Raw genomic sequence first — 16967 nt, forward strand, 5'->3', positions numbered from 1 at the left:
CCTGGGGTTAAAGGGCATGCAACAGCAGAACAGAGGCACATTTCCACCTCACATATTCAATTTTCAGACGCATTGAGTTTTGATTGTTTGAGTTGCTTTATTTGAGAATGTTGCCTTATAATCATGGCATTTGTTTGATTTTTAAAATTTGATAACATCAAATGGGATTCCCAATAGCTTTCCATTCCACTCCTCTCACTTTAATGGAATGCAGGAAAGCTTATAAGCACCGAAAGATAGGTAGAAAGAACCAGTACAATTAAAGGAAGACACAAATACATCTGCAGCAGAGGTAAGACACCTGAGTAACTGAGAAACGCTTGTTTTCAAAACAGAGTTCAAAAGAATAGTTACGAGGCTTCCCAGTTCTAAGGAAATAAGTACAGGCTCCTTTACAGCAAAATCAGTTTGTAACAAATTTCTCTTACCCATCTTTTATATTGCCTTCTCCTAACTCCATATGCAGGGTGAGAATTTTAATCAATATACAGATAACTAAGCTTTAATATAAACAAAATAAATTTGTAACCATGGCAGACACAGTAGCAAAGATGGAACCAAAGTTCTGAACAGGAAAAAACATCCAGTAAACAACAAGCGAAATGTTGGCTTTGCAGAAGTGGTAATGAAAACACATGATAAATCTTCTCAGAGAGATTTAATTATTAGCATTACTAATAATGCTTTTGAAATTTGGAGAGGAATAAAAGAGAACGAGGCACAGTGAAGTACTGTTGACTGAACAGTTAATACTTACCTCATTCTCCTCTAATACTGCAACTTAAAAAAATAAAATAACATCCACAATGATTCAGTAAACTCAGTGGGAATTTCATGCAAATGTAGCACAGCATCTGGTCAGAGTATCTTAACACACTATTTCTTCTACCCTCTGTTCATTAGATAAATATTGCAGAGTACTACTTACAGTCTATTCCCAATCACTTATTACAGAATACTGCAGAAAAAGGTAATTAGTAACCCCATATTATAATAAATTAGGATTGTCTGTATTAATCAAATTATTTCTCAACTGGCAAGCCATATTTTTGTAAACACTATTCTTTCTTCTGACATATTATTTAAATAAGAATATTACTGCAGTGATGTGGACCATAGTAAGTAGCGAGTGCAGGAAAGGTTCACTTTAAAATCTATGAATTTATCTAAGGAAAAAAAAAAACACCTCGGTATTTTCCTTCTCAAAGGTGGGAATGTTTCTCAGACCAAAACCATTAAGAATACCATCCCTAAGAAGAATCACAGATAACAGTACTAATCTCTAGCACATTTAACTGAAAACCACAGAACTTTTTTACCTGGGTACATTACCGTGCTTTTGGGACTAGGAGACTACCAAGACTTGCTTTGTCTCTGACATTTTCATTTCAGTGTGGAAAGCAGGGGACATTTTGTCTTAAGAGCTGAATATGAAAGAAAACAGATAATTCAGGAATTTTGGGTTAAACCTACCTGATACTAATTCTAATCTAAAAATCAAGTAGGCATGCACTGTACTAGTTTTATGAAGAAAATAACCACACAAACATAAAGAAGATGCAATCATCCCTCTGATTTTCCCCTGAAGGAAAAAAAACAGTACCAAAGTCCTAATTGGGCACTGCAATGGTCTGATTTACTCACAGAAGTTACGAAGGCAAAATTGCTTTCATCAGTAATAATATATTAGCTCCAAACTCTACACCTAAAATAAAGTGCTTATGAAACTCTTCCAAATGCTTTGTTCTGAAGAAGGCCATTATATCAGCACTAAATCAAGACAGCTAGTATGAAAAATGGAAAACGGAGATTTCTTTTTACAGTAAGCTATAAAATGTAGTTAAGTCAGAGACAAGGTCTGAAAAAGTAATATTAAAGTGATGCTGTAAATCACTAAAAAACTTTTTCTAAAGCTAAACACAGCGCTTCAGAGTAGAAACAGTGAATACGAAGATTCTCTTCATAAAATGTTCTTTGCAAGTAAGTTTTATATAATTGACATACAGAGAAAGGGATTGCTTGGAATTTGAATGCAGTGAATAGCCATGATATAATGAGAAACAAGTAAGATCTACCTCTCTAATTAATTTTTCTTCTTCACCCACACTGTCACTTGTTATGATAATGTGAATCTTAACCTTAATGAGAAATTTCATACCACCTTGATTAAAGATACTGCAAATAACAACTTTTTTTATTTTCTTTTTATTTATTGAAGAATCTCTTTATACTCTCAAAACCCTCAACAAATGTACATCAGTGCTAGTGAAGTTCCTATCTTCCAATACAACTTTTGAGAGATTGATTTATATTTCATGTTTTTAAGTGAGGATTATGCTATTAAGTGTGTTACAAGGTGATCATGTTCTCTGCAGGAAGTGTTCCTAGCATTTTTTGCAATGGTAATTTGTCTGAGGACAGTTTTAAGATGTAAGTTCTTCCATAAATTTTTGTATATATTCCTTTACAGCATTTGTGAACTCAACATAAAAAGCTATTAAACATTCACAGGACATTTTTGAAATATATTTAAAAAATCAACTTCACAGAATATTTTCAAAGATTTCTGGGAACCTTGAAGGCAACTCACTACAAATACATACAAGTAACATTAAACTGGGCCCAAAGTCTTACAACTGGATCTACCAACACAGAGACTACAAAACATGATGAAATTTCTAATGTATGCACAACGGATACAGTTTTAGAATTAGAACTTGATTTTTTCACAAGACTTGATTTTAAGGAAAAGTTTATTTCATCAACATCTATCTTCTCAAATTAAACATGTGCCACATTTACTGAAAGATGTGTCTTCCTCTCATTACATTGAGGAAGCCACTAGCCACTAGACATCAGCAGGTCCACTGGAAATCGAGAAAAATGTAATACTTGGTACTCCATTAAATGAAATTCCTTCAAGAAAAATTGCTTTCTCATTCTCCCAGCAGCCTCAAAACACAGTGACATGCCACACAACAAGAATCTCTGCTCACCATTTTGGTAAATAGGTAATAAATTATGTGTTTCATATATTAAAGAGTTTACATTTGCAAGGAGAAGTAGCATTCTCCAAAACTTCTGTTTTGTAGAAGACTATTGTTCTCTTTTCTGGAAAAAAGATACATCTTTCCTGAATACAATGTTTTAATTTTTTATTTCAGTGAGGAAACAATTCTATCCTATTTGGGCATTCACAAGATCCATCTGGTCTTTAAGGAATATGTTATCTAGAAGACAGCAGTATGTTGCATATAGTGCTTTGAAAATACATAATCTGTATCCCAGTAGTGTCCTACTATATCTGACTAATTTTACCTTCATGATCTTAAATTAATTATTGTTTTTGGCACACACCAAAATGCCCTCCACTGTAGAACGGCATACACCACCTCAGAGTTTCACTAATGCTTATCTGCTAATCATGTGTAAGCCAATTCTCATTTTTGAAACTGCTGGTGTCAAAGCAACTACGCATTCTACCAGGTTCACTTTTACCCTTTTCAGTCCCCAAAGGTGAAGGTCCCAACTCTGCAAAAACTGTTCAAAAAATCTCAGTCTAGAACTTACTTGGACCTAACCAGGCAAATACTCAAGGGATATACTGTCCCATGCTTGCTGTGCCCTCTCACTAGATTTGTTTCACACAGATTTCGTGGCCTCACAAAAATTGACAAGTCTAACTACTGAAACTCTTATTCATGAACTACACCATAAAATCATCAATACAGGACCTAAATCAACTCCCACCCAAAGCACTGGGAGAATCTTCGTACTTCAATAGAGTAGGATCTGAACACTGCTGAAAATACTGCAGTAAAAAAGCATCACAAGGTGGTGCATTTAAAAAAAAAAACAACAAAAAAACCAGCATTAGATCCTGTAGTACCTATCGAGACATACAATTCAAATACATAGTCAGACTTCCATTTCCCATTAGTACCCATCAGCTCCTATCGACTTCAGCACCTTTTAAAAACCAGCATACTTATTTAAACTACCTTCCTTAATCAGCTTTAGGGACCATTTTTTGAAAGGTATTTAAGAATCTATGGGTCTAAAAAAGCAGAAGTAAAATCTAAGACAGTTAGGCACCAAGCAATCTCAAAAATCCCACATGGCTCCCGTCTGCAACTCTCAGTGCCTAAATATATTCAAGACTCTGGTTCTTTTTTATATCAGTGGGCTAAAAAATCTGCTTAAATAAATTACTCATTTTATAGGCTACAAAAAAGCTAGTAAATATTAGTGTGAAGGCACAACTCCACTCTTTCAATGTCTTTAAGGACACCATTCAAGATAATTCGCTCTGCAATTATGCACTTATGCTTACATCTGGAAATATTTGCGCATTGATAAATAGAACTGGCACACATTTCACCAAAGCCTCTACTGCAGTATTCCAAAATCTTAACCTAATTTCACTGAAGATGACCTGCACACCATGGGCTGAAAACAGAAAGAAGGTGAATATGCAAACTAGCTGCTTTCATTCAGCTTTTTTTAAATCCAGTTTTCTGTGTAGGACACAAGCAAAAGCATACAAAGGGTAAGATGATTTGCCCCCACTTAATAAATGCAGGCAAACACCTGCTTTGATCACAGCAATTTTATTGGAAAGCTCAGTTCACCAGGAAGTGTGCGAGACAGAAAGAAAGACAGAAAGGCCAAAGTGACTGAAATGCAAAGGGGGAAAAAAGTGCATGCAACTTAGGCGTAAGTGAAGGGAAAATACAACCCTAGAATTAAGATCTTTTGAATGCAGGAATAATAAACTTCCAAGTAATGTCAGTTCACTATGACTGAGTTTCCCCAATTGGGTATTGTATATATATAATTTTATATATATAATTATTAGGCACACACTTTCCATGTTCTTTCCCCCCAAAAGCAGAGCTGACAATGGTGACAGCAGAGTGTGTAATTAGTTTTTATTGTTCCCCTGACAGCCATAGCTCTGCAAGGACCCCTTGCCTTTTCCATTGTAAATGTTATGGAAAAATACACTAATGACAGGCATTTAATTATGGGCACAGAGACCATGATGGGAGCTGTGCCAAAAGTGATTGGCAGCTTTGGATACCAGATATTCACAGTAATGGTTCTTTTTCTCCCACACCTTGCAACCCAGTACTGAAGATATGCGGTTTTTAAAATATCTTTTCTAAAGCTTTGCTTATTGTCTATAGATATTATTATTAACCACCACCACCTTAAAAACAGGCAGAAAAAATAAATAGACAAAATGGTAATTTTTTTTTGTTCAAAATTAGCAGAGATGTTTTGAAAGAAGTCTATGCACTGACAATTCCATCAATATAAAAGAAATCCCCACCACCTCTGAGACATAGTTGAATTCTTTTTTTAATTATACATTGCTACAAACAGAAAGATGCTATGCCCCCTTAACGTATCTTTAGTCAACATTTACAATAAACTGTCCCACATTCAACTGTAGTTGCTGAGGTGCTTTTTCGCCTGATTAATTAGCAATTGGGAGACACACTTTTTGGCAGCTTTTGTATCCCTATTATTGCTTCTGGTTTGGCACGCACACTCCCTTTTGAGAGCACAAATATTGGTACTGTACCCCGCTTAGTGATGGATCACTAATTTTTAATAAACTAAACCCCAAGAGAAGGGCAAAAAGATGTATAAGTGTACTCGAGCAATAACTGTAAACAAATAACAAAAAAATATCCAGGGGTGGCGGGGCAGCAAGGGGAAGAGCTGTTGCAGGACATAAAATACTAGGTCTTTTCCACACTGTGCATGGAGATCCTATCCAGAAGATCGCATGGAGTCTGAAGACAAGGGTCTGAATTGGCTTTTAACTCCTTGATCCAAATCTCTGCCTTTATCTTTAAGAAGCTTTAGAAAGTGACTAGCTAATGTGGATGTGCATTTTCCTTGAAGAATGCTATATCTGAATGTCCCTTCACTGTTTCTCATCCCTCCCCCACCACCAGATGAATGAAATTACTCTGTGAAGCAGATCTCTATGAAGAATGACCACACAACTCTGGACCAAACGGTTCTAAGTCTATGTAGCAGTCACAAATCCCTGGCTAAGCCGAACAAAGCAACATTATTCCTAAGTGGTAAGTTTGGGAATATAAAAGTGAAGCTGTCTGGCTCTAAAGTGGTAACTTGCAAATAGCTGCAGAATTAATGTTGGCCGTCCATCCCCCATCCAGCTGGCTCTCATATCAGTAACTTCAAAAATGCAGTTTGCCATTATGGTGGCTTAAGGCACTTTATGTGCCAGTGCAATGACCACGCTCTGTGTGCATGTCAGAAGGTCAATACTTTCAAATTCCAGCGTCTCTCTTTATTTCCTTCGTTTCTGGAAACAATAGGAAAGAGAGCAGGATTGATAGCTCCTACTTTGTTAACTTCTGCTCACCAAATGCCCTGCCTGTATGAATACATAACTATTTTAAAAAATCCGATTAGACATCAACTAAAGTAAAAAAAAATCAAACAGAAAGAAAAAGCAGCTGCTGGTTTTCTTGCTCATTAACAATATTAATTAGCAAATTTCTCTGCAACAACTTTTAACAATTCTAGGGGACTCAACTTAAAGCTGCTGGCAGTCTTTACCTATCGCTGATGAACTAGCATCACAGACTGGCAACCGTGCTACAAAGATCATAATCAAATCTTCCAGTAAGCAAAGTAAAAGACTTACTTCCTTTGTCTCCTCACACACACACACACACACACACAAAACCCTATATATTATTTACACAGCACTACCAAAACAACAAAACATTAGACATTGAGAAATTGGGTACTTTTTGTTTAGTTTTGGTGAAAAGATTTAGAATGTATTCAGGTCCCATTTCAAAGGCACAGACTGACGTAAGTTACTCAAATTTATTTACAAAATTAAAATAAAATTTAAAGTAAAAAGTAAAATTAAAAGTCCTATGTACAGTACTAGTATTATAATAAAAATGTGTATATATTTCTTAACAATCCCCTGTGTGATAAGACAGTGTGATTTGAATGTCTGTAGAGGGAAGGAATTTCTTCTGGACTGTAATATGAATATGAAAAATACTACTTTGAAGTTCACAAAAGCAAAAAGGTAGCGCTGCTTTGCTATCCACTCGGGAAGGGCCGCAGCACTCAACTTCTATTGATGAACAACTCACACAATGTGAATATGCCCACCACTGGCCAGCATCCACCCCCAAGCAAAAAAATGAAAGAATTTCAGGGAGGAAAAAATATATTATTTGCATGAATAAAGAATGCAAATGCTACTCAGCAAACATTAATTACGGCGCAAAATACATTGTCAAAATATGCATCCTTTTAAATGTCGCAGGCCAAATTTTATCTTTAAGAATGGAACGGAAAGATATTCTAGCAGCGGGTGATCAGAGTCAAAGCAAATGGGTCTCCTACTCCAGTTTTTCACCTCACCAGATTATTCGCAAGCAAATCACTCCTTGTCTGCACACCAGCACCATTTCATTACTGTCATCAAAAACTAAAAATGGTGCCTATCATGTAAGACGATTCTTCAAGAATCTGATGAAAACAAACAAAAAATATAAAGTTACTCTGTGATAAACATGAATTAAATTATTTTATTGCAGGCATTACTGTTGCACAGTTCCTCGTTAAATTAATATGCTGATTTAAAGACAGAAAAAATAAATTAACAAAGTGAAAATTAACTAACACTGTACTTACAGGTTTTGTCAGTCTAAGATCCTTTTTCTCCATGCCATCAGCATGGATAGGTAAATTCTTCCACTAGATTGTAATGCAAGTGACAATAAGAATTGTCATTTTCAAGGCTTTCCAACTAAAAATTGCCAAATCTGAAGAATCTGCTATAAATTGGTATTAGCAATTCAAGCAGATCTTGCTATTTAACAGGACTCTTGTGTATCTTCTCGTTAGCTGATTTTTTCTTTTGACAGCATTTTTACTGGTCACACACTGAGACAGAAAAATGGCCATAAACCTCCTAGCATACCAGTTAACAGAACATGGGCTCCAAACAATTTCTCTGTATTTTGCATCAGTCAAAAATAAACAAACTCATTTTTTCATAAAACTAAGATCTAACAACGTATTTTCATCAACCTGTCAACAGTGAAATACAAAGGATGTTTCCCCAGATGAAAATAAATAAATTATATATGGGGGCATGGTATAGAACAGGGAAGAAACACAATCTCAATCCTTGCGGAACAGCATCCTTTTTTAATATATTTTCAATTACTTGATTTTAACACAAATTATTTTTTCAAATGTGTGGGAGTGGGAATTTGTGGTTTCGTAATGTAACAATCTAGTCTCAGTTTCTTAAAAACGAGGATTTCAGACAACTTTACATGTTTGCACATGATAAAATACTGCCCACCGTTTTAAACGAGCTCAACTGTAATCCGGTTTGTAGAAACTACAATGAATAGGGAGAATGCAAAAGTCCAAGGAAGACTTCTAATGTGTGAAGGATTCTATTCTTCCATTCAGCTATGCTGAAGCACATTACAGTAGGGCTTACTCACAATAACTGTAAATACCACCAGAAAGCAATTTCAGTAACGTGTCTGTTTATTTTAAACCAAACATTTCCATTTCATTATGTTGGTGTGCTGCTGACTGACTACATTTTAAGCACAAGTGCAACAAAAACTTAAACAAAACAGGACCCTTTATTCTCAACAGTGAATTATACCATTCACAAGCACTGGAAGATTACATTAATCATGAGAGTAAAGACTTTTTTTTAAAAAAAACAATGCTCAGAACTGGATAGCAGAGCAAAGAGTGATTATTGGAAGAAAAACGCAGTTCCAAAATACTTCTAATTGTATTTTTAAAAATTTAAAAACAAATAGGGAGCCAAAGCAAGAAAGGTACATCTCACAGCTATGGACAAATTGCTGTCTACTCAGGCTTTCTCCAGGAAAGGTTGCGTCTTTGTTAGCATCCTCTCTAAGGTGATCCAAATGACCAGTCTTCTTTATTCTCTTTCTTAAAGAGTAATATTTCAACAATGTGGTACTCTGCCCAGTGGCAGACTGGTTTAGGAAGAGGCAGTAATAAGGTACTCTAATTAAAGCCCTGAGAGTTCTCAAAGCGTATCCCTGTACTCTTCCCTGTTTCATCTTACATTTGTGTGCCTGAGTGCTTCCTTATCTACCTGCCCACCTACTGACCCGGCGACTACTAGCGTGCGAAGAAACAGCACAATGGGAAGATGGCCAAGAACTAAAACACAGATTCTACACATGATTTTTTAATTATTATTTTTAATTGTAAAACAAAAGGTTATAGCTAGAAGATGGGACCTGGAAATTAGTTTTTAAAGCTATTAATTTTCTAAGCATTTAAGAGTTCACCAATTAAAAAATTTCATCTTCAGAGATATTTTTTCTCTCAAAACATTCATGATCTACCCTACAACACACCACCTTCTAATGACACACTTCAATGCATACATACATACAAGTATATATATGCACATGCATACATATACATACATTGAAATGCATACATATTGGCAAGCAAACTTACATATATATTACATGTGCCTCTCCATATGAATGCAAAGACCATGACTCCCGAAGGACTAATTGCATTCATTCATTTTCCCAGCCCAGCATGAAGCTGGTAGATTGCTGGGATCATAGCAACAGGGTAGAGAAAGGAAGGCTCATCCTCATCTGTCCCTCTCCAAAAGCATATAGGGCTAGCAGAAAGAATGCAGTGAATTGGCCTCACTTAGTGCATTTGGAACAGATTTAATAAGAAGCGTTTCATGAAGACGATGTACCACTTAACAAGGTGCCTTTCATACGAAGGTGGAAGCCAGTGAAACTATTGTTCTTTGTGTAGTTTTTCCATATAATGTTCCAAACTGTTTCAGAACCCCACTTTTAAAATAAACACTAATATTCTTTTGGAGACGCGAGGTGTTAGTGAAAGTATTAAAAGCACAGAAAGTAGGTGTGAAGAATTGAAGGCTCTACTACTAATCTTTTAATTACAAGAAATCAGCCAGAGATTTCTTCAGCTCTCGGAGCAAGCTCCCGGACAAAATTTTCTCAAACTACACGCTATGCTGTTTCAAAACAGTTATATATACACACATAGATGTGTGTATGTGTATATATAACCCAAGTACTTAAGCTCTTACGCTTCCCTTGACACTTAAAAAAATACATGGAATACCAAAAACAAAGCAAATGCCTTGACTTTGCCCCTCTTTGTCCTCAGCTTTTTAGTTGTTCTTAACACACATAACTGCCTTCTTCCTATTCCAACCATTTCTGCATGGTTTCCCTAATCGCTTGTACATAGGCAGAACTACTTCTAGATAGAAAACAAACAAGCCAAACCAAACAAAAAACCAGCCACATGACCTCAGCATATACAACCAACATGCCATGGTGAAATCTGCAAACATATATAAATGGATGGTAGGATACTCAGCCAGCCAGCGTATTTCCGAGAAGTGCTGGGCGTGCATGAGCAGCCACGGTCAGAGATTGTCAAAATTATGCCTATGCATTTGGCTGGTTCAGGGAGGCACTGAAGCACACATCCACTCATCCACACAGCTGCAACAGAACTTAAGTGTGTCAGTATGCACTTCGTGGAAGTCAGATGCTTTTCTGAATCAGTGCCTGAATACTCAGCTACAGAATTCACCTAAGTTTAGACATCTAGGTTGTGAATTTCTGGTCTATGCACAGCATTTTCAGAAGCATCCACTGATTTTTCCATTTGCTGCTCCCAAGTATCTGTCTTGAAAAAAACCTCTAGCAATATTGATCAAATTGTGGCATCCAGCTTAATTATGGGAACTCACCAGTTGAAGTTGAAATCATTTTTCAGTACCTAAATTCTCCAATTACCATCTGATTTCTTGATTTTCTTATCCACATAAATACACAAACAGAAAACATTTCAGCATCCCGCGTCTTTATAATAATTCTCTTGTGGATGTAACTTTGTACACAATTTTCTTGTACAAGATACAGCCAAACCCAATAATACTCCTAATAAAAAATATTTGCTTTTGTGAGACTAGGTTTGGCCTCTATACGTGACCAGAAACTAGACTTGAAATGCAAGTATTTTCAAGCACCTTGAAACTAGTAACAATTTATGAAGCTACATAACCTGCCACAGAAACAACTTATAGGGAAATACTTAAATATAAACTACACTCTTGAAGCACAATCCTGCAAGCAGAAAAATGTAGCAATAATTACAACTAGTTCAGGTTGAACTCTGACAACATTAAAAGCAGTAGCAAGCACTAGGCAAGCAGACGGCTTCAAAATTTGGCCCAGGTACATATGTTTGGCTGAATTCTAATTACAAGGACACTAGTAATCAGGATTAAATTAATATGCTCCATTACAAAAATAAACTCCCCAAACTATTTTAAGTGTTTCATTCAAGACAACATTCTTTGACAATAATATTATGCTGTTCTATGTAAGAACACATATGCAAACAGTGCTGAAAGACTAATCGCTTTAAGGTGATAATTAGAATTCACATACACTTAATTCTAAGCCTACATAAATAACAAAAATATTAGAACACATTTCCAAGCTTACTTGAGGATTAATTTCCAATTCACAAAAAAAGGATTAAAAAAAACTTATTTTATTATAGTTCAAAATCCTAATACTTAAACATATTCTCATCCGGAATTGGACTACAGCATTTATGGTACTTCATGTATGTTGATAATTAAATACATAACAAAAATGAAGCACCCAAGTACTTAAAATATTTCTAAGAATGGACTTAGGCTCTGTAAGAATATACAACTTCGTTACTCATACATGCTAACAATAATGATCATAGAACATTTTTTAATTGTTCTAGCAGAACTTTAGCAACTAACCAAGAAATGTAATACGAATTTTTCTAATAGACTCCCAGAATTTTTCATTTACCAAATATTGTTCACACCAGGAGCACTTATCAATTGGGCCACTCATCAATTTACTAATGTGTCTTTTAATGGGGATGAGATCTTTATGTATTTCAATAAATTGCTGGAGTTTCACACTAAAAACCTAAATATCATCGGATCTGAGGGAAGTACAAGCATCACTAAATTCTTCAAAGTTCTGATGAAACCTTAATTTAGAGTGCCTTTAATCACTGTCAAAATGATCAACATTTCATTTTAAAAGTGAATTTATTAGTTCTACAGCAGTTTGTTAACTCTGAATAAATACAGTAAAGAAGTAAGCTAAAACACGATGGTGGCGTTTGTGTTTAAAGAATGACAGTACAATTTGTCTTCCAGTTTCAAATGGTTATCACAAAGGAAGCATCTTTACTTACTTCTATGTGTATAAAAACCAGGTTGTTCATTTCCTTAGTCTGTCTCTGGAAGCAGATAAATCACTGCAAAGTTACTCCTGCAACATTGTTAACTGCTCTAAAAATTTTGATAACCAAAGTGAATGCTGCCTTCAGCTTACGTTCTGAGGAAATGAATTCAAAACCTGTTCTCTTTTCTTTGCATCTCTTACACCTACCATTCAGGTGTTTGCCTGTTTTTCTGTAGTGAACATGTAACTTGGAAAGCACACAAAAACAAAGCAGAAATACACCTGCACCCTGCTCTTTCTCCTATTTTTAACTCACAGATAAACATGACATGTCCAAATAGATACTTCCACTGTGAGAGTGCAGTGAATATTTTAAGACAAGAAAAAATGCTTGTTTTTAAAAGAGAAGGATTAGAAACATCATATAATTAACTCTTCCTCTAGTGTTTGGAGGAGTAACAGAACTAAGTTTTCTTTGCAGTCTGCTGATATTTAATGTCGGACAAAAAAGATATTTCATTAACGGTAATAAAATATGATTAAACTTATTGGTATCCTTTCCATGCTTAATACCTACTGACTAGGTAAGTGTTGCTGGTACCTTCAACTATCTTTACCTATGTGCAGTTACTGTGTAAGCTAATGACATACAGGAGAGCAGAAGTGAAAAATCTGGAATGCAGGTTTTTTTGAAGTATTTTAGCTGTTCTGCCAGCAATGTGTGCATTTAGTCAAACCTATTTCTTTCAACAATCCTCCTTCTGCCCAGTGGGATTTGCGAATATTACTTTTTTTCTTCCCCAGCAGTTACATTTCATTTTCCCTAACAACAACAGAAAAAACTCTGGTTTTAAGAGACAAGCCATTTTTGGGGACGTATGTTCTTTGATGTGTGATGGGAGATGTTAAGTTTTCATACTCTAAGCAATTTTTTTCAAGTAACTCATGTAAAGTGAGGAAAACGTAGAGATAGGCATTTAAAATTATACATGTTCACCGTTCCCAAGCATGATTGTTACTTTGGATAAATCTTCTTTGTCTCAAGTTTTTTGTGCCAACTACTTATCACTGAGGCGTTGTTACCAGGATCACAGTAGTAGAGTGCTGGACGAACTAGCTAACTCTGGGCACTTGAAAATTCTGCACATTAACTTCTGCATCACCTATTTTGAAGCCACTCTGGAATACCGAGTAGAGGAGTTTTCTGCAGGCAACACAGATCTATTAAAAAACATGACCTGTGACAAAAATCAATGTGCTAATCTCAAACCAAACAACAGTATCAGAAGCATAAAAAAGAGATAACCTAAGATAAAATGTCCCCAAATTTACTTATTCGACTAGCTGGACAGTTTTGGGTTTGGTTTTTTGGGTTTTTTTTTTTTTTTTCTTAATGAAAAAAAGTAAGTCTGCTCACACGCACTTCAACAAGAGAAAAAAATTTAATACCGGGATGACTTTTTTACCCAAACACATGGATACCATTTCAGGCAGGGCTGAAATTTTCTGATGTTAAACATGAGGGAAAACTACGGAAAAAATAAATGAAACCTCCTTTTCCAGCAGAAGGCTCGCCGAGCCGCATGCGAAGCCCGGCGCCACAGACCCTCTGGCGCGCCGCGGCAGGAGGAGGCTGCCTCAGCCCCGACGGTGACACCGGCGATGCGCCGTCCTCGCCCCGGCGGCACCGGCACCCCCCGGGCCCGGGACGGCGTACCTACCTCGCTCCCGCACGGTCACCCCGTCCTGCCCGGGAGAGCCCCCCGCCGGGCGGGCAGGGCAGGGCAGCGCAGGGGAAGGCACCCCTCCGCCGCGGCGGCCGCCCGTCACGGCGATCTCGCCCGGGGCTGCCTCCAGGCCGGGACCGGCCGCCCCGCTCCGTCCCGCCGGGGAGGGAAACCCCCTCCGCCTCCCTGCCCGGGGCCGGCTCCCCGCCGCCGGCGAGCGGCTCGGGGCCGCGCCCCGCCTGCCTCAGGAGCCCGCCGGGTCGCAAGCGGCGGGCCGCTCCCAAGATGCGGGCGCGGGCTCGGCCGCAGGCGCGGGCTGCCCCGCTGCGAGGGGCTCCCACGCTGCACCGTGGACGCACCCGCCCGGCGCCCGCGGACCGGCGGCGGCCGAGCCCGGGGAAGCGGCTGGCCTGCTGCAGCGCTGGGGCGGGCAAGAGGCGAAAACTACCGCCGCCCGCCCCACCGTCGCTGCCCGTAGCCTGAACCCTCCAAATGAGAAACTTCTCCATCCCCTCTCGCAGCCGAGGTGGCTTCCGCAGGCGCCGGGCAAGAGCCGCCAGCGCCAGGGCGCTGCTCTCCCCCCGCCCCGCGCCGAGCTCCGCGCCCGCGGCCGCCCCGCGTACCTGGGGTTGGTGCTGTTCCAGTAGACGGCGTAGCGGTCGGCCACCGCCTTGGCGCCGGGCTCCTGCCCGCGCGCGCACACCCACAGCGCCGCGGCCGCCAGCAGCAGCAGCATCTCCACGTGCGGCATCACGGCGAGAGGGGGTGCGGGGGGATTGGGGAAGGGGGAAGGAAAAAAACAACAAAAAAAAAAAAAGGAGAAGAAAAAAGCGAGGGGGCAGACGGGACCGAGCCGGGGCGCGGGAGGTGGCTGCGGAGGGTAAATAAATAAAAAGCGAGGCGCAGAGGCGGGCGGGCTCCGCGGCGTGCCGCGCCGCAGCGAGCGGAGGGCGCCTGCCGCCGCAGCCGGGCAGCCGGCAGGGAGGCGCGATCCGCGGCCCCTCAGGGAGCCTCACCCCGGCAGGGGCAGGTGGGGGCCGAGGCGGGCGGCTGCGGCAAGCGGCGGGCGGTGCTCATTCACCGGGAGTCCCGCACGGAGCCCACGGCACGACATACACCGGCCCGCCGGCGCGGCGGGCGGGCGAGGGGCGCCGCTCCTCCGCCCCCTGCCAGCGGCCCCGGGGGCGGCCGGGGGACGCGGTGATGGAGGGGGCGAGGGGGGGAGAAGAGCGGGGGGGAGGGGAAGGAGATCTTCCCCCCTAGAAGCCCACGGGGGGTCCCAGCAGTATATTAAAGGCCGCCGGCTGGGAGAGGGGCGAGAAGTACCAGCAGATCCTAAAGTACAAAGTTTATGTCCTCCTTCCCTGCCCTACGCCACCCGCAAATGAAAAACAAACAAAAAGAAAAAAAGAAAAAAAGGGGGGGGGGAAGTAAAAGCCCTGAGGAGTTTCTTTGCTGCGCTGACGGAGTTGGGGAGCCTGTTCTGCAGCACAGAGAGTGTCTTGAAGGAGACTTCGTGGAGTGGTTTTCTTGTCCTTCCTGTTCTGGGCGGTGGATGCACCAAGGACTGAGCAACAGCAAAGGCGGAAAAAAAAAAAAAAAAAGGGGCAAGGAAAAAAAAGGGGGGGGGCGGTAAAAAAGAACGGCCAATCCAAGAAATATTGCGGCGTGGAAACCAAGGAGATGGAAGTAAAAAAATTGTTTTATGAGAGGGCGTGGAAAAAAAGCAAAACCTCGGAGAAGTGGAAAATCAAGCCTGCAAACTCCTCTGATGATGCCGGTTTTGGCTGGCCTCCCCTGCTCGGGGGACGAACAGAGCGATACGGCGAGGTGCGGAAATCTCCTCCTTCAGCCTCCCGGAGCCTCTCTGTGATAAAGCAGGGTCCAGTCCCGGGAACATCAACTTCTGCGGAAGGACAAAACAGTTTGAAAGAGCAGGGAGAGGGTAAAAGAAAAAAGAATCCACCCCTCAGACGACTACATAAGGAGATCGAGAAAAAAAAAAACAACAAACAACACCCCAGTTCTTCTTCTCCGTCTTGCCCAACAGCTGCTCCCCTTTTCCCTCTGAAGCAGCAGCAGCAAGAGCAGCAAGGAAAAATATACCACGCCAGCAGGCAAATAAATAAACTTGAATGCAGCGGCAGGCAGGGAGGGATCGTAAAGAGCGACGAGGATTGGAGGGGCAAAAGTCAGTTTTGAAAAAAAAAAAAAATTGCTTTATGGGAGGAAAAAAAAAAAGATCTTTAAACAGTCACGCCCCCTTTTGCAATGACCGGTCCCTTCACTGCGTGTAAATCCGACATCAGCAGCCTGGAAAAGCTAGGAGCCTGGCGTGCTGGGCTGTGCGATGGGCAGCCGCAGAGATATATACGCGTTATAGAGAGGTACACACGCATACATACATGCACACGCGTGTGTCCGAGGCGGGATCTGGCGGCGCCGGTGTGCGTGAGGGATGAAGGCGAGGAGGAGGTGCAGGCAGCCAGCTCGGAGCACGGGGCGCTGCTGCTGGATCATGTGGGATTTTTGCATGCAGTTTACTTGGGAAGGGGGGATGGCAGCCAGTCAGGGCACAGCCTGCTGTTTGCTTACAGATTGCCTGGGGGGGCTTGGTTGGGGTTTTTTGTGTGTGTGTGTGTGGTTGTTTTTTTTTTAACACCTCGACCTGATTGGCTTGCAACACGAGAAAGGAGGCGTCGTCCCCGGCTTCTCCTCCTCCGTGCCAAAAAACCACCCAACCCCACCTTCTGGAAACCTGACTAATTGAATTACGGCGACGCCGGAGCGGTTCCTGTGCGGCCTCTCCGCTCGCTGTAACCGTTTCAGCGCCGGATGCGGCGGTAGGCTTCACGCGGGCTGTGTACGGACGAGTTTCCGTCTGCCGCGGAAAAAAGCACGCTGG

At 40.7% G+C, this 16967-nt stretch overlaps 1 protein-coding gene across 2 annotated transcripts in view; it reads right to left on the reverse strand.

The window, feature by feature from the left end:
* The window catches only part of EFNA5 (ephrin A5), a gene marked incomplete at its 3' end in the record, with an annotated part of 212000 nt that extends 195585 nt beyond the window's left edge, over positions 1-16415 (reverse strand). For both annotated transcript variants that reach the window (XM_082013586.1, XM_082013585.1), the window contains exon 1: positions 14686-16415. In XM_082013586.1, the coding sequence (XP_081869712.1) occupies positions 14686-14813 (128 nt within the window). In that variant the 5' untranslated portion in view covers positions 14814-16415. The remainder of the gene's footprint in view (positions 1-14685) is intronic.
* Positions 16416-16967: the final 552 nt, after the last annotated feature.

The sequence above is a fragment of the Phaethon aethereus genome (assembly GCF_964289735.1).
Source record: "Phaethon aethereus genome assembly, chromosome: Z".
Lineage (NCBI taxonomy): Eukaryota > Metazoa > Chordata > Aves > Phaethontiformes > Phaethontidae > Phaethon > Phaethon aethereus.